Source organism: Podarcis cretensis (assembly GCF_951804945.1).
Source record: "Podarcis cretensis genome assembly, chromosome: 9".
NCBI classification, from domain to species: Eukaryota; Metazoa; Chordata; class Lepidosauria; order Squamata; family Lacertidae; genus Podarcis; species Podarcis cretensis.
The window spans coordinates 79,646,087-79,669,161 of record NC_137178.1 but is presented as its reverse complement, the minus strand read 5'-3'; the positions used below and the strand labels follow the sequence as shown (position 1 = coordinate 79,669,161).

The following is a 23,075-nucleotide window of genomic DNA, read 5'->3' as shown; positions in this document are numbered from 1 at the left end:
AGCAATATACAGTCATACCTCGGGATAAATGTGCTTCAAGTTAAGTATTTTCGGGTTGCGCTCTGTGGCAATCCAGAAGTAATGGAGCGTGTTACTTCCGGGTTTCGCCACGCGTGCATGTGCAGACGGTCAAAATGACATCATTCGCGGAAGTGGCGACATGCGCAGGCGTGGGTTGTGTTCGCTTCAGGATGCGAACGGGGCTCCGGAACGGATCCCGTTCGCATCCCGAGGTACCACTGTATACTTTTAAATACTATCTACCATTAATGTGGTAGTGAACATGGATACATCTTTGAATATTCAGGAGCTTTTAAGCTAGAGACTCTGAAAAAATCAAAACAACAGCTTTTTGCAGCACCATGAGTCAGTTCAGTAAAACTGAGACTGCAGTCCTCTAAAGAATTTACATTGCTGGTGTCCATTTGAAACTTTTGCTTTTGTTTTAGTCAAGTGCCTGATGAACAAACTCTGGAAAATGGTTCCCCTCGGATTCCAAGATCTGCAATTGAAAAGCAGGAAAGTGGCAGTAATGCGTCCCTTGTTCCACTGTCCCCTCCCGAAATACCACAAGGACAAGAGGAAAGGGAGGAAATGTCAGATTCTTCTGATGTGAGTGCCTGCAGCGCTACATATAGTAACTTAGGTAAGCACCTTGCATCAGCACAGAAATATATTGTTTCTTATTTCTTTATGTGTTGTCTGAGTTTTTCACATTCACTTGAAAAACTGGTTATGAGAATATGCATTGGTTTAATGTTCTTATGGGAACAAACAGACCTTTATATGTGTTCAGAACTCATAAAAATAAATACTGTTGCTTAACTTTTTGTGCCTCCCAAACTTTTGAAGTAAAGATTTAATTTTTAAATGTTCTATGTACTCTTTGAGTTAAATTTTATTTGAAATCCATTTTAATGAAAACTCCAGCACCCCATGTGCAATGACCTCAGCAATAGTTATACCATAAAAAATGTAGATGACTTTAAGAACATGTTTGATAGGTGCTAAATGAGTATATGTAGAAGGAGATGTGAAAGGTTTAAGGAAGTCAATGCTACAATGCTATGGGGCTTCAAATGTTCAACTGAACATAGTTCTAACTGAAGATAACATTTGCCTTGTATATACTGTATTCCAACTATGTTTTTATAAATACAGATTTTTATTTAGGTATTCAAGGCGATGACTACCACCTAACAAATAATTGCAGTCTCTCTGTATATTCTCTGTTATAGTGATACTGGTTTAGGTTCTGAAGTTTCAGTCTTCCCACTAAAGAATTACTTCCTGTCCAGCCTTAAACTGAGATACTTCATTCTCTCAATGAAAATGTCTTGTGCATATGTATCTTTCTAAGTAAAAAAAATACAATGACTGTTTTCTGTTGTCACATAGGGCAATCCAGAGCAGCTATGATACCTCCAAAGCAACCGCGGCAACCAAAGGGGGCTTTGGACGATGCCATTGCTTTTGGGGGAATATCTGACCCAGACATGACAGCTACCTTACATCCCACACCACCTCCATTGCCAAAGAAAACCATTATAAGAGCTCACACGGAACCACTTCCAAATGAACACCAGAATCAGGCCCTTGAAAGTGTCCTGTGTGTGATGGCCAATCCAACTTATGACATTGACACCAACTGGGAAGCAAACAGTGCCTGCTCTTCTGTCAGCTCCGAATTCAAGGCAATGGACCATGAGTCCGGAGATTCCTTGGACAGGCCTCCAGAAAAGGGACTGGCAATCTCATCAGCAGCCAATCATTTTTCCAATCTAACTGCTATCAGTGTGAAGGACAGGTGTTCCAGCAGTATGGAGTTTCTGTCAGGTAGACCTGCTACCCACAGCAAACATGGCAAGACTGTCCAGAAACCACAGAGACAAGCACTTTATAGAGGAATCGAAAACCGAGGGGAGGTGGTGAGCAGAATTAGAAGCCTTCACACTGATTCCCTGAAGAAACTGTCTGCCAAATGTGAAGACCTTTTCATGTCTGGGCAGAAAGATCAGCTTCGATTTGGGCTAGACAGCTGGTCAGACTTCAGATTAACCAGTGACAAACCATGCTGTGAGGCTGGTGATGCTGTCTACTACCCAGCTTCTTATGCAAAAGATCCACTCAACAACTATGCAGTCAAGGTAAGAAGATAATTAAAAAGAGTCGCTCCACTAATCATATTCCAGAACTGTACTTAGTGTCCATTGCACTTCATTACTATTGACTTTGTGCTTAGCGGTTACAAAGAAACATGTTCTTTTGTGAGAGCTGGTGAATTTTTAATTAGTGAAATATTACATTTATGGCAGCATATAAAAATGCAATACAGTTAAAACAAGAAACAACAATACCTACAACCTCAAAACAGTAATTTCATCCTGATCCTAAATCATTGTATTTTTATCTTGTGAACCAGCCTGAGATCTCTGGATGGAGTGCTGTGTATAAATCCAATAAATAAGTAATAAATAAATAATTGCAGCAGAATAACAGGATTTTATGATTAGCTTAGGGCCATATTTGGGTTTACATGCTTGTATATCCTGTTATAAACTTTTATTTGCTAGAGCAGCAATTTTTAGTATCATTCTTTAAGCCCTTTCTCATACATTCCATTCCATATGTTTCCAGGATGGTCCTGGGAAAATGCCCTCCAATGACCCTTCAGAAATGCATTGAGTAAACAAAACCTGAGGATGTTAGTGCCCCAAATTCCTTCTTTCTTTAAAGGGAATTTTTTGGCCTCCCTTTGTTTGTTTTTTTACCCTTCTGACTTTTAAAACAAAAAAAAACTATTCTTGCCTATTTAGCATACTGCTGTTATAATGAGTTACTGTATATGAGGAGCTACACTTTTCCATTATTTATACAGAGGAGCAACTTAAATTATTTTGTTTCTATTTATTTTCAAAAGTGTACATTATTTTATTAAAGTTAAAGTGGTTTACAATGTAGAAATTAGGATAATATAATACATAATTTAACAGAAAAATATAATATTTTTAAAAATACATTACAGATTGCAATTGGATGCAGACTTTTTATGGCAAGGACTTACAGAACTATGATTTCACCACCTAAGGACCAAATTGCATTTGATATTAGTCAGGTATTTAAACAATTGTGCTTCTCCTGGTCACTTTTAATTTGAAGAAAAGTTAGCTGCAGGGTCCCAGTCTGAAATGTGCTCTCAGTTGGGATCCTGCACAGGTTTTCTGCTGAAAATCACTGCCTGCTTGGTTTTTGTTTCCCCTGATACTACTGTTTGCAGTAAACAACACTTTCAGGAATGAAAAGCAGCCAGGTGAGGACGGTTTTCAGTACAAAACATGTGCAAGGCTCTAATCAGATACACATTCTGGAACAGTGCACTGTGGGAGAGAGTACCCAACATGACTGCTGCTGAGTACTTTCACATTAGCAGTTTTGGTTGCAGAGGGTCTGCAGAATGTGGCGACCAGCAGGAAGCGGAGGGGATGAGAGAAAGAGAAAGCATTGCAGAATTACAGATGTTGAAGCTGGGAATTGGATCTGACATGTTGAAGAGTATTGTCCAAAATAATTATGCAGATCTCACCAATGGAGGTGACTTTGACAGTGCTTTTCAAAGGCACCCTTTGTTCTTTGAAAGATAACTGTCAAACAAAGCTGCAACCATGGTTTCAGTACTATGCCCAAGCTAAAATCTAGACTGACAGGAATTCAAAACCAAACCAAATTGAGAAATTGTACTCCTGCTCAACAGCCTTTGCCAGAAACAGAAGTTTAGAAACAAGGCATTAGCTGTGGAGTTTGTCTCCAGATTACAGTGTGAGCTAGATCTCTTGAAGTCATCTACCAAATGTTTGCCGGTGTACCAGGGGTGGGGTGGGGGTAAGATATCAGTATACCAAGACTAGTGCACCAAAATGCTCTGAACTGGGCAGCAGCCTAAGATGACCATTGGTGCCAAGGGAGATGCAAGGTCATATGACCCAATACAATTTCTTATCTGTGGGCTCATCCACACTTCCATTTGTCCCGTGATTTCTAGGCATGGGCTCAAGAGGTTTTTCTTTTGTATCACCGCTTTCCCCAGGAAAATCTGTAGTTTACTGTTGATTCAGAACAAGCACCAATCCACAGAAAACCCGATTTACCTTTGTTCTAATTCAGCAGTATACAGCAGGTTTTCCTGGGACCAAAGATGAATCTCTCGGACGCACGCCTAAAAGCATGGGACAAGCAAACGTGTAGTTGAGCCCCAAGTCTCTGTTCAAGCCAACCACCACCCTGTAAGGTTCAGCAGTTGCCAATCATACAGAAAGGACTATACCATATAAATGTTCCATAATACTTGGTTCCATGCCAAGTGCTGTTTTACAAGATGTTAATTGGTTTTGTCATAAACTTTATAAAGGGAATAAAATCTGTTTAACACAGACCTTTAGTTTAGCTCAAGTGTTAATTTTATTCTGTAGATTCTATTACATACAACTGTAATATAAAATCACATTCAATGTACTTGTATTGAAAACAGATATTTAAATTGTCCAATTCATTGAGGTCAAAAATTACCCAATCTTGCTGTGAACCCATAACACAGGGCTGCCTACTAGATTTAAAAATATTCACAAGTGGCAAAACATGTACAAAGGATCCCATTAAGATAAAGAAATTATGCCCTATAGGCCGCATATTCAGCAGGTGCAGCCGTATTGAGTTATTTCTATGGCATGGAGCCCAGCTCAACTAATTGGAGGCATAGTTCTCATTTCATCTTGATAAGAACAAGTTTAATTGATTTCTTTGAGAAACTGATAGTGTGATTTTTATTTAACTTACCATGATTATTTTGTAGAAATAAAATGAACCATGGATTAGTTTTAAAACCATGCCTAAATATTACACATTGATGTCCTGTCAAAATACACCCAGACTTGTTCGTGAGTATGCCATTTATTCTGATTAAGTACAATAACAAAGCTTTTCTCAGGTATGGCAGAAATAAATCTCCACAGCATCTTACCCTCTTTTTGCTAAGTAGGTCAAGTTGTAGGGTGGTATAGGTTAACTATAATTGCTCACATCCTAGCTCCTTTCAGCAACAAAAGCACAGGAATGACTGTAATACTTTGTAAGACAATGTGAAAAATACAGTGGTACCTCATGTTACAGACGCTTCAGGTTACGCGTTTTCGGGTTGTGCACCGTGCTAAACCCGGAAGCATCGGAATGGGTTACTTCCAGGTTCGGTGCTTGCACATGTGCAGAAGCGCTAAATCACGCTTTGTGCATGTGCAGAAGCGCCAAATCGCGACCTGCGTGTGTGCAGACACGGCGCTGTGGGTTGCAACGCTGCGGGTTGCAAACGTGCCCCCTGCACGGATCATGTTTGCAACCCGAGGTTCCACTGTACTACAGTGGTACCTCTGGATACAAACACTTCTGGTTGCGCAAGTGTCAGGTTACAAGCTGTGCTAACCTGGAAGCAGTTGCTCCCAGATGCTAACCTTTCTTTGGGATGCAAGCAGAAATTACGCGCCAGAGGCACACATGCAGCTAATGGCTAATGGCGCCTCATGTTAAGAACAGCTTCAGGATAAGAACGAACCTCCAGAACGAATTAAGTTCATAACCAGAGGTACCACTGTACTCTCAAAGTCAGCATCCTTTTCTCATAAAGCTTCTGACTTGCATAATAAAATTTGTTGTTATAAAAAACCTACACTGCTGTGTTATACATAACACAGACCTGTGCTCACCCCATCATGATAATCTGCATCCTATAATGATGAGGGGGAGTTGGAATACAAAAGATAGGGGTGCTGTAAGATGTTTCCTTTATTACCCAGACAGTCCATCCTCTGACAACCCGTTCTGCACCTCAGTTTATCAATTATGATGACAGAAATTCCCTATGGATGTAAGAATAACTAAACAGTAGCTGTTTCAATTAATGGTGCCCTATTTTCAGATACAGAGAGAATATAGGCAACCAATTTTACCACTTCTGCACCTGCGCTTTGAAGGATTATATAGACAGTTAACTTCTGAATGAGAGATTTTACCCGGATAGTTTGCCTTGGCTCAAGAAGGAGCCAAACTGCATATCGTAGAATCATAGAATCTTGGAGTTGGAAGGGACCCTGGGGGTCATCTAATCTCGTGTTTCCCAACCTTGGGTCGCCAGCTGTTTTTGGACTACAACTCCCATCATCCCTAGCTAGCAACACCAGTGGTCAGGAATGATGGGAATTGTAGTCCTCAAACAGCTGGAGACCCAAGGTTGGGAAACACTGATCTAATCCAACCCCTTCCAATGCAGGAATCTCAGCTAAAGCATCCATGACAGATGGCCAGCCAAACTCTGCTTAAAAACCTCCAAGGAAGGAGAGTCCACCACCTCTCATGGGTGTCCGTCCCATTAAAATAAAAAGCAGGTTGCGGTATCAAAATCTCACTGCTCTGAACCTGCAAATATTTGACTTTTTGTGTCCTTTGAGCTCAATTGTGTGTTTGCTTTGGAGCAGGAGCTAATATTTACTTATTTTTATTCAACAAGATTGACATACTGCTTAATAATAATAATAATAATAATAAATTTCTAAGCAGTGTGCATGTTCAATTTTTAAAAGCAATAAAAACAGTAAATATAATGGGCTGAATCCAACTAAGTTGTTACTCAGAGCTGAACCATGAATTTGCATCCAAGTTGAGCCATGCTTGGGGCAGACCCATTGAAATGAATGGATGCATGGCTTACTTTGAGTGGAACTTACTTGGCTACCACCCTGTTCATTTCAATGGTCTACTGTGAGTTTGAGTAACACTGGATACAATCCATTAAAATGATCAAAATATCAGATAAACAGACATCCTTTACTGCTGCTGCAGTATTGGGTGTTTTCTCTCCTTCCAATAATGGAACACAACTATTTTGACAAGGGTCATAGCTCAGTGGTGGAACACCAGCTTGGCATGCGAAAGGTTCCAGGTTCCATCTCCATGTAGGGCTGGGAATTGCCCCCTTCCTGAAACCCTAGAGAGCCACTTCCAGTCAGTGTAGATAATACTGAGCTAGAAAGACTCAACAGAAGACATCCCAAAGCCAGATGTCACATACTCAGTTGCGAGATTTTGCGCTGCCATGATGGACATCCATCAAAGGATGGTTTGTGGCACAATCCAGGCCTAAACTGGAGGCCCATGATGCAAGACCTGTGCTGCTTCACATTCCCTCCCTTATGGTCACTTTTAACTGCTTGTCTTTTGTTTTTGTTTTAGGTACATGTGAGTTATAATCACTTTTACTATTAGCTTTAATCCCTTTCTTCTTCAAGTTTTATGTGCTTTATTTTATTTGCATGTTTTTATCTTATACTAGTCTGCATAAGATAGCTTCCTATTGAAATCAGCCCTCTGTTCAGAACCATGAGGACTATAATCTTTTTTATTTTAATGGAGCATTCCATTTTTGCCTCTTCAGTGCAAAGCTCTTCTTTCTCTGGTTGAGAAGTGTTAAGTTGTGGGCGAACATATCAGACAACACAGCGATTCTTCCAAAGCCGCTCTTTATTTGTAAGTTGGAACAGAACTGAACTGAAGAGCTCAGTCAGCCTGCTTATATAGAGCTGTAGCAACTTTCTAAAACTATCCAATCACTGAACGTCACTTTCGATCCTTCATTTGCATAACTACCTACAGTATCCCCCTGCTGGCCCAGGGTGAGAACTTCAGTACATAACACCCCTCCCCACCGAGATAAGGCGTTAGTTACAACCGTAATGGTTTCCTTATATACAGCACTACACGTAATGGTTCAATTAGGCACAAAAGCATATTGGTTACATTTCACATACTTAGACCAACAGTGATACATGTCCAACCACATAGTCCCTTAAATAAGTTGGGCGCTTGGAAACTCTGCCAGACCGCCAGGGACTGGTAGCCAAGTCCGGGGGGGCCACACAATTCTTGCTGAGGCTGTGATGCGACCCTAGGTGGCGTTGAAACCAAGTCCCCTGGATCCGCTGCTGTGAGTGGAACCTCCGCAAGTGGAGTTGGCGGAATGTCAGGCACGGCAGTGGTCTGAGTCTGTGGGAAGTCCAGCAGACCCTCTGAAGTGGCTTGGTTCGGCTCCACGCCCGCAGTTTGCGAGAGAGGTGTAGGTGGAGCCTCGCCATCTGTAAGTGTCTGTTCCGGAGCCACGAGCGCAGTTGGGGGCACCACGGTAGTGTCCAAGTCCCCAACCCTGCGCCTTAGCTGGTCTATGTGCCAGTGACACAAGTGTCCGTCTTCGAGTGCCACCTGGTACGAGCGAGGTCCAGTGACTCCCACTACTGTGGCTGGCACCCAAGGAATGTCCCCCACAAAGTTCCGGGCAAAGACCTGGTTTCCTGGAACAAAGACTGTGGCGCGTTGGCACAGCCTGGGGGTTCGGCCACGGCAAAGTCTGAGTGCAGCCGGTCGATCGGGGACCTGAGGCGGCGGCCCATAAGCAGTTTGGCAGGACTCCCCCCTGTGGCCGCATGAGGGGTGATGTGTTGTACGAACAAATATTCAGTGACCCGCTCGTGCCAGTCTCCCCGGTCCAGGCGCGCCAGTGCCTCTTTTGCTGAGCGCACCATTCTCTCTGCTTGCCCGTTGCTGGATGGATGAAATGGTGCTGTTAGGGCATGGCGGATGCCCAGTCCCAAAAGGTAAGTGCCTGACGTGAACTGTGGTCCGTTGTGGGAGACAAGGACATCAGGACACCCATGCGTCGCAAAGAGGCCTCGCAGCACCCGGATGACAGCTTCGGTAGTGGTGGAGGGCATCAGGGCCAACTCCAGCCATTTGGAATAGGCATCCACCACTACTATAAAGGGCCGGCCGTGAAAGGGGCCGGCCAGATCGATGTGCACCCTCGACCAGGGTGTCTTGGGCGTCTCCCAGGTGTGTCCCTTAGCTGCCGGTGGCGCAGGCCTCAATTCTTGGCATGCTTGACAGGCGGAAACCCAGGCAGTGATGGCATCGTCCATGTTAGGCCACCAGACGTAACACTGAGCCAACACCTTCATTTTGACGATTCCCGGGTGGCCAACATGCAGAGCCTCAAGGACACGTCCCTTTGGGGAATCACGACAGCTGCGATGAGCCGAGAGTTCATGTTGTCTGGTTGCAAAGGGCTGGAACTCCGATGCAAAAGGCCCTTGTGGCCACCCCCTCCACACCCAGTTGAGCACACGGCTGATGGTGCGATCCTGGGCAGATGCAGAGGCCACAGTGGCAGCTGATACAGACGCTGCCGGAAGATCCTCAATCAGGAGGAGCGATGAAGCAGGAGCCGGGTCTTCCACAAACGCTGGAAGAGGGCAACGGCTGAGGGCGTCGGCATGGCCCATTGATTTTCCCGGGCGATGGACGAGCTGGTAGTGGTAGGCTGCCAGGAAAATAGTCCATTGCAGCGTGCGCGGCTACAGAACCGGAGGAGTTGGACGATCACCGGCAAGGAGGCCCAGGAGTGGCTTGTGGTCGGTGATGAGGTCAAAAGTCCTACCGTAGAGGTATTCATGGAACCTCTTCACTCCAGTCACAAGTGCCAGTGCCTCCTTGTCGAGCTGGCTGTAATTTCGTTTAGTCAGAGATAGCGTCCTGGAAAAGTAGGCGAGCGGTGCTTCTCTTCCATCTGGAAAACGGTGACTAAGGACAGCGCCAATGCCAAAAGGTGAGGCGTCGCAGGCAAGGACCAGCGGCCTGGCTTCACTGTACTGTACCAGCACACTGTCCGATGAAAGGAGAGCCTTGACCGTGTTGAAGGCCGCCGTCTCCCGATGACCCCAGGACCAAGGTGTCTTTGTGCTGAGGAGTCGGTGAAGAGGCTCAGCCACTGTGGCTTTGTGGGGCAGGAACATGTTATAAAAGTTCAGCAGTCCCAGGAACGCCTGCAACTCCGTCTTGTTCTTTGGGATGGGGGCCTGCTGGATAGCGCAGATCTTGGATGTGGTCGGGTGAAGGCCGGAGGCATCGATAAGATAACCCAGGAACTCCACCTGTGGAACGGCGATCTGGCACTTCTCCCTCTTTACCTTGAGCCCGGCCTCCTGGAACCTGGTCAGCACGGCGCAGAGGCGCTCGAACAGCTGCTGGTGTGAGTCTGCGGACACCAAGACATCATCAAAATATGGTACCACGCCTGGAAGCCCTTGCAGGAGACGCTCCATAAGGCTTTGGAAGATGCCAGGAGCCACACTCACCCCGAACTGCAAACGGCTGCAACGGAATGCCCCTCGGTGGGTGACGATCGTCTGGGCTTCAGCAGTGGCATCATCGACAGGCAGTTGTTGATAGGCTTGGGCAAGGTCCAGCTTAGCAAAGACCTTACCCTCACCCAGGGAATGCAGCAGGTGTTGGACAACAGGAACCAGATAAGCGTGCTGCTGAAGTGCCTTGTTGATCGTGCACTTGTAGTCAGCGCAGATTCTCACCGACCCGTCTGGCTTGACAGGCGTGACGATGGGGGTTTCCCACTTGGCGTGGTCAACCGGCACCAAAACTCCTTGGGCGATCAGCTTGTCCAGTTGTTCATCCACCTTAGCCTTGAGAGCAAAGGGAACCCGGCGTGGCTTTAGCTTGATGGGGGCGACTTGTGGATCAAGGCTAAAGGAGATGGGTGTAGCTGTATATTGCCCCAAAGTGCCGTCAAAAACCTCGGCAAAGTCTTTGACCAGACCCTCAGTCTCTGCGTTAGAGATGCAGTTGATGCCGGTGACTTCCAGGCCGAGGGCATCAAACCAGTCTAGCCCTAGGAGGCTTGGCCGCTGACCTTTGACCACCACCAGTCGGAGCAGACCCAAAAAATCCTTGAAGGCGATCCGGAACCGGCCAATGCCTACCATGGGAATGCCGTTTCCCTGGTAGTCTCTCAGGTGTATACGGTGAGAGTCGAGTTGCCTTTTGGACACTCTGGGTACCAGTCTTTTGATGGTGCTCCAAGACACGGTGGACAGGGCAGACCCGGTGTCGATCTCCATGTCACATGGAGCTCCTTCAATGAGCACCGTGATGTTCAGCTTGCGTCATGTAGGCGAATCGGTTTGGCCAATCGTGGTTCCAGACGGGCAGCGGCAGTTGGTGAGAGCGAAACAGCTTTCCTTGGCGAACTGGAGTGAAGACTTGGACTTGTGAGTCGGTGAAGGGGGGGGTGTCAGCCGGAGCCGATTGGCAGACCTTAGCGATGTGGCCCTTTCTGGAACACTTCCGACAGATGGCATCTCTGAATCGACACTTGGCACGGGAATGGTTGCCTCCGCAGCCGGCACATTCCGGTTGGCCCTTGGACTTCTTTTGGAACTTCCTGCACTCCCGCTTTGTCTGGTGCACGTCATCATCTTCACTGGAGGATGCCTCATCACTGCTGGCCTCTTCATGATGCACTGGAACTGGCTTTCTAGCAAGACACGGGCTGCTGGCCTTGCAGATCTCCTGGGCGGAGCGTTCAGCAGCTTCCAAGGCCACGGCCTCCTCAATGGCTTTCTGCAGCATGAGGTCTGGCGTAGCGAGGAGACGCCGTTGCAGACGGATGTCCCGGACCCCACAGATGATTCGATCCATCAGGGCATCGTCTAAGTCTCGGAACACACAGTGCATTGCAGCCTGTTGGAGGGCGCTGGTATAGTTGTTGATTGACTCCTGGTTCCGGTGGTAGAATGCATGGTGGGCAGCAATCTTCAACGGCTTTGGTGCGTAGTGGTTGCAGAGCTTCTCTTGGATCGTGTCCCATGGTGTTGCCCGGACTGCTTCAGGCGCAACCAATGCTCGGGCCGTCTCAAACACCTTAGGCCCACAGAGGCTGAGGAATAGGCCCCGCTTCCGCTCCTTTGATACTTCTGTCAGCTCGTTGGCTTGGAGGTAGCAGTCAAACTGAGCGAGGTAGGAGTCCCATGATTCAGAGGCTGGCGCAAACGGCGGTAGAGGCACAAGTGAAGCCATGATTCCGATGCCGGCGTGAAGGGCGATGGATGGAACACTGTGTTCTAGCCAGAACAGTCAGCTCTGAATTGGTTTTGTTCAGTGATTTCGCTCAGTGATTCAGTTCAGTGATTCAGCTCAGCATCTGGCTGTGCTCTGATGTCCATCGATCGATCCCACCTTCGTCACCAGTGTTATGTTGTGGGCGAACATATCAGACGACACAGCGATTCTTCCAAAGCAGCTCTTTATTTGTAAGCTGGAACAGAACTGAACTGAAGAGCTCAGTCGGCCTGCTTATATAGAGCTCCAGAACAACGTGACTGTAGCAACTTTCTAAAACTATCCAATCACTGAACGTCACTTTCGATCCTTCATTTGCATACAAACTATCCAATCACTGAACATCACTTTTGATCCTTCATTTGCATAACTATCTACAGTATCCCCCTGCTGGCCCAGGGTGAGAACTTCAGTACATAACAAGAGGTTTGGTCTTTAGAGCTGAAACAGTGCTAGGGTGGTTTTTTCAGGCCAACTCTTTGCTTTTACAGACGCAGGTTGCACATGATAGGAGTCAGGAACCACAAAAGCAGCAGTCCTGGACAGCTTGGACAGGCAGCTGCATGTTTTGGGGAACTTCTGAGGATCAGCTTGGGGTAGCACCACATGCGATGCCAGGGGCTCACTTTCCCTTGGGGATGATCTGTTGTGGGGCGGAGAGGGGGGTGTTGGCTGCAGGCAGAGCCGGAGCAAAGCATGGGTGGAGTCTGTAATAATGCATGTCCTCGGCTGCACCCCATCTATTTGATTTTGCACTGAAAGCACACTATTTCTTAAATCTTGCTTCTTAGATTGAAAGCAGAACCAGACTCCGTCTTGAATGCAGACTTGAAATGGGAATTTGGATTCAGATTCAGTCTGTCTTCCATCTTGTTATAGATAATTTGATTTCTTTGTATGTTTTTATGGGGAACAGGGAAAAGGTTATAAACATTGATGGGATTCTAACAGGGACTTCTTCACGGTTCAGAAGTTACCTGTGTGGAGCTAATCTCTGAGCACAGGTGTGATATGCAGGCAAGGCCTCAGTCCCTCCAGCAATCATGCTGCAGCATTCTGTACTAACTTCCAAGGGAAGTCCCACATATGCAAATAATATAGTAGTTCTGCTGTCACCACATTTCTTACTCTGAAGAATAGTCACTAATAGACTAGATCTGTTTACAGTCTGCTTATATTTCCATCTGAAAATCAGCTCAAACCATAAGCAGCATTTGAGAGAAAAGGCTTTGCTTTTGGCATCCAATTTTGGTTTTCAAACACTTGTATACTAATAATACATCAGTTGTTACACTGAACTAATTATAATTTTTCATCTTTGCATGATGACTTTGTGCTGACTAAATTGTTTTCAGTCATTTTTAGGCTGGGCACATCACACTACAGAAAAGGGATTGAACTACAGAAACACATTTCAGCAATATAATGCAAAACTTTCTAAAAACAATTCTAAAACCCTTCATTTTGAGTGGTCAGGCCAGTCCTAGAGTCCCTGTGAATGACAACAAGCAAATATAAAACTCATAAAATTGCATTGTAAGGGGGAATAGTAACATTCCAGATTACAAAATGAGTTTTCTGCGATCAGAATGTGAGGTATTCCAGGCATGCTCTTCCCCTTGCTCTGTATCTGGAATGGGAGGGTGTAGTCAAGGGTGATAAGTGATCTATTTTTCTTTCATCCCTTCAGATCTGCAAGAGCAAAGCTAAAGAATCACAACAGTATTACCACAGCCTGGCCATCCGCCAGAGCTTGGCCATCCACTTCAACATCCAGCAGGACTGTGGCCATTTCCTAGCTGATGTGCCTGTTCGTCTGCTTCCATGGGAAGATCTCCATTCACCAGAAGAGGATGAGGAAGAGCAGGAAGATGACAAGCAGAAGAACACCATGGACGTTTCACAGAAAGACAGCTCAAATCTGCCAGGAGCCACAAGCAAGCAGCGCAGCAGAGTTGTAGTCATCACTCGAGAAGTTCCCTACCTAACTGTGGCAGATTTTGTGCTGGAGTCTTCAGACTGCCATGCCAGCAGCCCAGACTTGTATGAAAGGCAGGTATGCCTCCTCCTCTTACAGTTGTGTTCTGGTCTAGAACACCTGAAACCGTATCACATCACTCATTGTGATCTGCGTTTGGAGAACCTTTTGCTGGTGGACTATAGGGCAGGGGGAAGCCTTCTGAACAATGAGAGCGTGGAGCCCTCTCCCAGTGCTGCTTGCCCTGCCAGGCTTATAGTGAGCAATTTCTCTCAAGCAAAACAAAAGAGCCATCTGGTGGACCCTGAAGTCCTAAGAGACCAGTCCCGCCTTGCCCCAGAGATCATCACAGCAACACAGTATAAGAAATGTGATGAGTTCCAAACCGGCATCCTCATCTATGAAATGTTACACCTGCGCAATCCCTTTGATGAAAATCCAGAGCTGAAGGAAAAAGAGTATACTTGTGCTGACCTGCCCAGTATCCCTTGTCGTTCGCTTTATTCCCTGGGGCTTCAGCAGCTTGCTAACTGCCTGCTAAACCCTAATCCATCGGAGAGAATACTTATATCTGAGGCCAAGGGAGTCCTTCAGTGTTTGCTGTGGGGGCCCCGGGATGATTTGTTTCAGACTCTCAATGCCTCTTCCAGACCAGCACAAAGAGATACTGTGCTCCAAAACTGGCTGGACATCAAACGGACGCTGATGATGATCAAGTTTGCAGAGAAGTCTTTGGACAGGGAATGCAAAGTCAGCCTCGAAGACTGGCTTTGTTGCCAGTATCTGGCTTTTGCCACTATAGACTCCCTCAGCCGCATAGTGAAAATCATGCAGCAACATTAGTTTGTAGCCGCTGCTTTCACTTGGATGCACCACAATCCTCTCTTCATCCCCAGCCTCATCTATGTGTGCAAGTTTTAAAATTATAACCTAGAACTCAAGGTCACCAATAGTGAGCAAACTGATCTTGCCAGGAAGCTCTGTTTCCTGTCGTAGGAGCCAGGGAGAGGTCTGAAGCCTAGTTTAGCTGGTGGTTTGTTTGGAGAAGGAGGTGTGTAAATTTATTAAGGAAACCACTATTTATTACATTGCTGTTTGGAGGTGTAAGAGTGTGGAGTGAGTACTGCAAATGGCAGCATCCAGTAATAACTGCAAACAGAATTGAGTCAGCTGTGAATGAGCCACCAGAATGCACACCACTCTTCACAAAGACATGGCCTCTGCTCCATGCCTTTGTCATTCTGGCCCCATCTCAGGGGTGACTTGGCCATATCAGTCATACTTCCTGCAGGTGCAGTCTTTTATTTGATTGTTCCTTCCCCATGAGACAACCCTGGACCACAACAGGCGGCCACTGAGTGACTTACAGTCAGCTGCAGACTGAACAAGTTTCCTTGTTTCTTTTATTCTTACTGGGGTCAAAGGACACATTACATGGAAAGCCCCAATATTTGTGGTGTGTTTTTAAAGAATAAAAACACAACCTAGTGATTTTGAGTGGAAGTGTGGCAGGAAAGATGGGCTCATCCCTTCTCCTTACAGGTCATTTTCCCATTCAGATTTCTTGCCTGCATTGCTTCCCCTCACCCCAGAGAGTTCCAGGTGCAAGTTTACCCTTCTTGTGTGTTGCTTTTTCGTGCCTTTGTCTTCTTAACTCTGATGTATCAATCTAGAATATTTCCAATAGCAGCAGCAGATGTGTTTTTCTCTTTTTGCCAGCACATTTGACACAGTAGTTCTGCTAGAGATTATTGATGGTCTGTTAATTATAATGTTAACAGAGCAATGCCAAGAGCAAAGGGACGGTTTGAAGCAAATAGGAGCAGCTATTCCCCTTCTGCTATCTGGCTGGTGTTTTACCCCAAAACCAAGGGTTAAAATGCCAGGCTTCCATGTCTTCTTTGCAAAGCAACAAGGAAGCAGGGTATTAAAGTTGCTCAGAGCTCATCTTTATGTAACAAATAAGCTATGTAAATAGAGATGAGTTTTCCACAGGTGTGGTTCTCTTGGGGGCAAAAGATGTTGTGCAGCTATCACAAAACAGTTACGTTTAGCAGTTTTAGTTTATGTAGAATCTGGCTATACAATTGCTGTCAGTATCTAGTTTTTGGACATTTTAGCTGTTTAAGCATCATTGGCTCAGAGGGAATTGCTGCCTACTAAGTCCAGTGGCCTGTAGAAATGTTTGCGCTCCTTCCCTGACACACTGGCCTTTTCCTGTGGATCCATTACAGTACAGTCCTGCTGCGCCTGATCTCTCTGCTCAGTATTGGTTGGACTTGTTTGAGTAGCTCTGAACTGATGGAACTGCAGCCCAGTATTTAATTCCCACAGTTGGGGGTGGTTTTTGAAATGTGGACAGCTCTTGTGTTGAGCCCATGCTGCTGCTGCTGCTGCTGCTGCTGCTGCTGCTGCTGCTCCTCCTATGGATATATGTGCAATTTTTTGATGTATTATATGAGAAAGCTGTGTTAGTGTTTACGTTGCTTAACAGACTTAACCATATGTTAGATCTTCCCCCTTTCCTTTTCATGGCACATAGATGCACAAACTTATGTGTCATCTTTCTCCAGATTGATGTTTCCTTTCTTTATTGTTAAACTGTGAGTAACCTATTTACTTCAGCCTTAGAGACAAATAGCCACTTGGAACAGTTCTTGCATGTTTGGACCAGAAACTGAAAAGCAGACATGCAGAAATTATGTCAGCAAAGTCAGCTCTGTGGTCTTGGAGCAGGGTGTGGATTTCTCACTGATGCCAACCCTGTAGTTCATGAAAATCTGACCCCAGCATAAAATATGTGGTGGCCTTTGAATCTTCTTGCTTCAGTACTTATTGATTATCAGAAAAAGACCAGACAAAGCTAAGAAGTGTGTGAATGTGCCCTGTATTGCTTTAAAATAAAAGTGCAAAATTTGTAGGCAGGCAGCTGTCCTGGCACACAAAAAGGCCCCTCCAGACTGGGTGGTGTGAGGGGAATGGCGAGTGTATTCTGCAGCATGTCACTGACACAATAATAGTGCATTAGTGGTAGAATTATTCTGCACTGTCCACACCTCATTCCACTTTAATGGCTGTTCTGCAATGATTCCCTGTTATTGCATGATTGCCACCTGGAAGGGCACTCTTGTACGATAGCACAACAAAAGCCAGACAAAAAATAAACATGAACATCCATGGTGTAAAAGGTTACAGGATTTCAGCAAGAGGTTGCGGGCTATGCACTGATTGGAAATGAAGCAGCGCTGACCACAAAATGTTTGCAAACAGTATTGAAAGTGGGGTTTTGCATAACCACCACAATTTCATCATGAGCACAGATCATGGAGGCACAGTCAAAAGGACACCTGGAAGGCCAAAGAGCCAAATGTAATGTAATGCAGCCCAGAATGTAAGAGGTGGTTTTGCTCCATGAAGCCCCCTGAATGGGGCATTTGGTACAGACCTCTGGCCAGATTCTTTGGAGAGTCTTGCACAAATATCCCATGCAGCCCTATATCACACAGGTAATTGTGTGATTGCTTGACACAATGCTTGCCTGTATGAGTCCACGTTGCTCACAGCTATGTGCTGGAAAGGTAGAGAACACCTCCTTCCCAAGTTTTATATATGCTTCTAGCTGATATCTGTGTGCACATAAGTTCTCACTTAACCAGCATGCTCATCCTAGTGGAACATGGACTACTGACCATTGCAGCAGGCCACATTCCTTTAGACCACTGCTCTACTTTTGTGCAGAGAGATACGTACTTTGTGTCAGTTTCATGTGGATGTGCAGAGTAGACTATTGAATGTTACATGACCTTGTGTGTTTTTTTGCAGCAGATCCCAAAATTTTGTATCTTGTCTTTTAGTAGCTTTGTGATTTCATTTTGCATTGTGATAGCAGATTTCAACCAGTATTAGCATTGTGTACTCTAGGTGAGCATGGGGTATACACTCACTGCTGTCTCCTTATTTTGTAGCACTGAGTAAATTTGGTAATGAAGGATAGTAATAGGAATTCTCTGTAAGAGAGGGTGCATGAGGGAGAGAGAGGTACAACCAGGCAAGCATTTCCATTCTTGGTAGTGCCTGGAGCTACCTTTGCAAGCATCCTATCGAAGTCTCATTGATTTGTTGAGGGTTTGCCATTTAAGAGTTGGGCCCAAACCAAGCAGATTTCAAACCAAGACACTACAACAAAATATTGTTACAGCACAGCATTTAAACAAAAGCCCTTGTTGCCCTCACAATTCGCTTCTGCAAGCATCAAGAATGAAACCTTAAATACACAGGCACATATTTGTAGGGTTTGCATTTTAGAGCCTTTTGAGTTGAGCTCACCACAATTCATAGGATTGTGATTCTCAAAATAGCCATATTGACCATAAATGTATATATTTACTTATTGTAAATATATATACATTTAGAAAGTTGACACTCAGGCTTATTTTAGCACAATAAACCTAACCACAAAAAAGTTCTGGGAAATTAATTGTGGGTTAAAAGAATTTGAATGTGTACTTCTCAGAGCTTTTGGTGTCATTAATCTCTTCTGGGATGGCAACCTGAGTCAATGATTAATTACACTAACAACAGTGCCTTGTCACAGAATTAAAGCTAACAGGAAGAGAATTTTGCAGTGGGAATCGCCCACTGCTACCTACCAGCTTAAAAAAACAATATTGCCCATATTTTGAAGGGGGTGGAGTCTAAGAAAGCTTAGTTGGCAATTCAACCAAAAGGGAACTCTATCTGGTGGCTTGGATTCAGACTCGTTTGATACTATTGAAAAACCAAACTAAAAGTCAAACATATTATTCAAATCTGCAACTTGTATAGGGTATTTAAAAAAGAACCTTTTGAAATAGCTGCTTAGGCAATGTGGAATTGGAAAACCTGTTGCTCTGACAATCTTTTTCAGACTCCAGCAACAAAATTGTACACATAAACCACCTGCAACTCTTGTTACAAAATCTAATATTAGTTAGTAATATCAAGGAAGACTATACCCAACCTGTCCGTTAGTGTGGAACTCGGAGCACATGGAAAACGAGAAAGAGGAAAGTGGCAGACTTCTTACAGGACCATCCTGCATGTTGAATTTGGCTAGAAAAGAAACAGAAATGTTGCTAAGGGAACTGGTATAACAGGAGCTAAATGGGACAGTACCTAAGTTTACAACTTACTCCCTCTCTCCTTTCTGCAAATTCAAGCCAGGACGGACCGTGATACATTGTTCCCTTTTGAACTCTATTTTACAACTATTCGAATAGGATCAATAAAGTTAATAGGAATTCTGCCTTTGGGACAGGTTTTTATTAGGGAACATCCAGAACCCATCAAAGCATCCTCAAACTTTTCACTTGTTGTTACCATTTTATGTTCTTGTATTTTATACTACCCTTCAACCAAAATTTTCAGTAAATTAAACATAAACCCAACAATAAAATTATTAATTATTATTTAATTAAACTGGAGCTGGTATTGTTTTGTTTTTTACCTGTAATCCTGGGTGAAGGGCAGTATAGAAATTTAGTTAATAATTGAATTACAAAGTCTATATTCAATGCAGAAGTGAAGTGAACAGGAACTGACTAACCACCTATTTGGTCCTCAAAAGCCAGACAAAACAGGTGTCTTTAGCAGGTGTCAGAAAGCCATCAGAGAGGGAGATCAATGTACCTCTAATGGGAGGGAGTGCCCACATTCCACTGATAAGGGCTCAATGTTCCTGTTTCGTGAATATGTATTCTCCTGTTTTGTACATTAATTGAATCCCAAACCACCAAAGTAGGAATCGGAAGTACCCCATAAATGAGATTCTTCATGGAGAGAGAACTGAGGTAACATATAAGATGGATTAAGGAACACCAGGCAGCCTTCCGATGTAGCTTTGATCCAGTCTGGCCCCTGTTACATTACCAACTAGGTTTGGTTTAGTATGCTGTCCAAGCCCATGATTATGGTTAAGGTCTCGCCTTAAAACCACACTCTGTAGCCAAGGTTTGCCCTGTGGTGACAGTTTGTGGCGAAGGATGATAACACATGATTCCAAGTTTGGAAAATGCACTAAGCCAAACTTTCATTGAATTCAAGAACCCAGGGGGGAAACAAGTGGGTGCAAGCGTCGCTCTAGGAGCCACATGTTTGCAAGTCATTCTCTGGCTTACCGTGAGGTGTGACCCAGGCCACAGTCCCCAAGTACGCCTTTCGCCTTCTTCCATATAAATGAATGGTTGTCATTTAATCGGGGCAGGAAGGAAAGAGTTGCACTTGTGTGTGACCTCCATGCTTGGTTTGTAACAGAAACCCCTCCCTGCGCTGGTTGGGTGTGGGATCCCTCCATAGCTTGGAAGTACTTGGAACCTTAGTCTTACCTGTGTGGCAAGTCTTTGGTACTGCACTGAACTGCTCATCTTTTGTTCACAAATAAATACAGCTCCTGAAGTTTTACTGACTCTTGCTGCTTCATAGTATTAGGACTTAAACAGGGAGCAACCTTCACAAACCCCAGGGAATACTCAGGTAGTTGGTGACAATACTGCAGCAGAGGCAAAGTCTCCCTGGCTCTCTCTAGGAAGGACCCTGCAGAATTGCACTGTGGGGTTTTGTTGCCATTTACAAGCTTAGACATGCAGCCCTAGGTCCATCATCATGACAAGCATTTTGAAAGCTATTCATCCAATCCAAATCAATTTTACAAAGGGCATATTGAAGAATATTCACTCTGTAAAATTGCTACAACTGCTAAAGTAGCCCTTTGCAGCTGTTTTTGGAATTCTGATGAGAGGAATGCGTAATTTGAAAATGACAGCCAACAAAATAGAAAGGGCCTAGATGCACAGTGCCAGCCCTGCACTGAGTTAACGGCACCTAACTGCAGCCTTTATACTTGGGAGATCAATTGAAAGCACTCAACTCCCGAGAAAACCTCTACAGAAGTTGCTACACCTTCCTATTTCTTGTGGGAAAGCTCTTGGCTGCAAAGCAGACAATTGAGCCTAGAAGGGAGGGGAAAACAGATGGTAGTTCACAAAATTGCCCGCTCACTTGTATGGAAGTGCTTCCCTTTACTCCCACCAATATCTTGCTTCCAACTCCTTGATTATCCCTTTAATTCAGAAAAGATTGAAATATTTTTTAACAAGGAAGAAATGCATCTATCCATATTTTTATAAATGAATTTTACTAACTACAAGAACAACCCACTTTGCCCTTTTGTTTTTCTGTGCCCTGTCTATATATTATATACATAGCTTATATGCACACAATGTGCTTGAATTTTAAAAATTCTTTTTTTCCCTTCAAAATACCATTTTCAGGATACAAGTAGTTAACCTGAACTTGCTCAGGCTTAGAAAGTTTTATAGCTTTTGCCCTGAGGGATATTTTCTTTTAAATTGAATTATGCAGAGCATGTAAAATATTAAAGAACAATCCCTATGTTTTTATTAAAAAGCTAATTTTAAAAAAATAAAAAGTTCTACACAAAGGCAGTGGTATTTCTTTGCAAATGCCTCCAGGTGGGAAATAATCTTCTCTGTTGAAAGACTCCATTCTCCTGGGTAATCTGTGTTTGGAGTTCACAGAATCGCTGTATCCGTTGTTTCATATCTATATTTACACATTTTTATAGATATAACTCCTAGGCTACCTTTGTGATCAGAGGGCAATAACACTCTGGTTTGCTGTGGTACTTTGCTGTATACTCTGTGGCATACATGTTACTGTGTAAATAAACTAGTTTTATTACACTGAGAATCCAGGTGTGCCCTTGCCTTCACTTCTTCCCCTACTGGGAGTGTTGCTGACAATAAAGCGGCCTGAGTGTGGCTCTTTTGTGACAGATGCAAACAGGTGCAGCTTAGGGGAAGGAAGGTAGCAAGGAAGGAAGGAAGGAAGGATCTTTCTTGAGGATACCTGGCAGAAATGGATAGCAGCTTTTAAGGCCAATGTCCCTACTGCATTCTGGATGCCAACATCTGTGGTGCCTCCCCTGCGGAAGATCTCACACCAGATAGAACTGATCTGTAGAAAGGACTCCCTGAATGGAAAGCAGAGACATTTAATGCACCCTTGTTAACTATGAAAACACTTTAAGTGATAGCATGCAGTCTGAAAGACACAAAACAAGGGGAAATAATGGGCAGACGGGAAAAATTCTTGTGCAACACTTCACGGACTTTCATTGACACTGTGGGAGGAGAGGAGCCAACTTGTCCTTGGTGCCAGGAGAGTGGGGGGGGGGGTGAAGAGGCAGCCTCCCCTTTCCCCTTCTGCAGCCAAGAGAAATACTTGCTCGTGGAGGCACTTTGGGTAGGGAAGGAGTCCAGCATTCCTTGGTTGCTGTCCAGGGGGATAGTGCGAGTCTCACTTCATGACTTCTACCATACAAAAGCATTATTATTATTATTATTACTTATAAATTTATTAATATCCCACCATTTTCCCATTCTAGGACTCAAGGCAGTTAACACAGATAAAATAGGAAATGAGGTAACTTGATGAAATTGGGGTTGAACAAGGTAGCTGTTAAGCGGCTTTGTAGCTGGTTGACTGATCGAAGAGTACTCATTAATGGTTCCTTGTCATCCTGGGGGAAATGAATGTTTTAGTTGAGATTCCTGCATTGCGGGGATGGACTAGATGACCCTTGGAGTCCCTTTCAAATCTACAATTATATCATTCTATGACGCTAAGAAAATAAACTATCAGGCACCATGCAGGGGGCTGCTGCATGGGATCATGCAGCCTGGCAGTGATGCTCAGAGCATTCCATGCAGGAGGCAAACGCTCGACCTTTGTTACTCACAGGAAAGGCACCAGTTTCATAGAGGGAGAAACCAGTTTAGCTCTGTTCAGGTATTTTTGCTCCTGTATTGCAAAAGGGCACACACACCCCCCAGCATTAGACATGCCTTCTCTGGAGCCTGCACATGCATCACAAACATCGTTGGGAAACCTGTAAGCACGGTTTGAGCTCAGGAGCACGCTCCTCCTCCTGTGGCTTCCAGCAACTGGTACTCTGGGCACAGGTGTTCTATGCAAGTGTGCTACAGCATTCTGTACTCACTGCAGCTTTTGGATCAAGTGCAAGAGAAGCGCGCCCCGC

The 23,075-nt window shown here is 44.6% G+C and overlaps 1 protein-coding gene and 1 long non-coding RNA gene across 7 annotated transcripts in view; one reads left to right on the top strand and one right to left on the bottom strand.

The window, feature by feature from the left end:
• The window catches only part of LOC307224719, a 215,602-nt gene extending 206,932 nt beyond the window's left edge, over window positions 1-8,670 (bottom strand). The window contains exon 1 of the long non-coding RNA XR_013842718.1: window positions 7,630-8,670. This is a non-coding gene — a long non-coding RNA (uncharacterized lncRNA). The remainder of the gene's footprint in view (window positions 1-7,629) is intronic.
• Window positions 1-21,724, top strand: part of PEAK1 (pseudopodium enriched atypical kinase 1) — a 79,404-nt gene extending 57,680 nt beyond the window's left edge. For 5 of the 6 annotated variants that reach the window (XM_079991482.1, XM_079991488.1, XM_079991483.1 and 2 more), the window contains 4 exons: window positions 450-646; window positions 1,399-2,147; window positions 3,026-3,115; window positions 13,691-21,724. In XM_079991482.1, the coding sequence (XP_079847608.1) occupies window positions 450-646; window positions 1,399-2,147; window positions 3,026-3,115; window positions 13,691-14,821 (2,167 nt within the window). In that variant the 3' untranslated portion in view covers window positions 14,822-21,724. The remainder of the gene's footprint in view (window positions 1-449; window positions 647-1,398; window positions 2,148-3,025; window positions 3,116-13,690) is intronic. The other variant, XM_079991485.1, reaches the window with a different exon arrangement.
• Window positions 21,725-23,075: the final 1,351 nt, after the last annotated feature.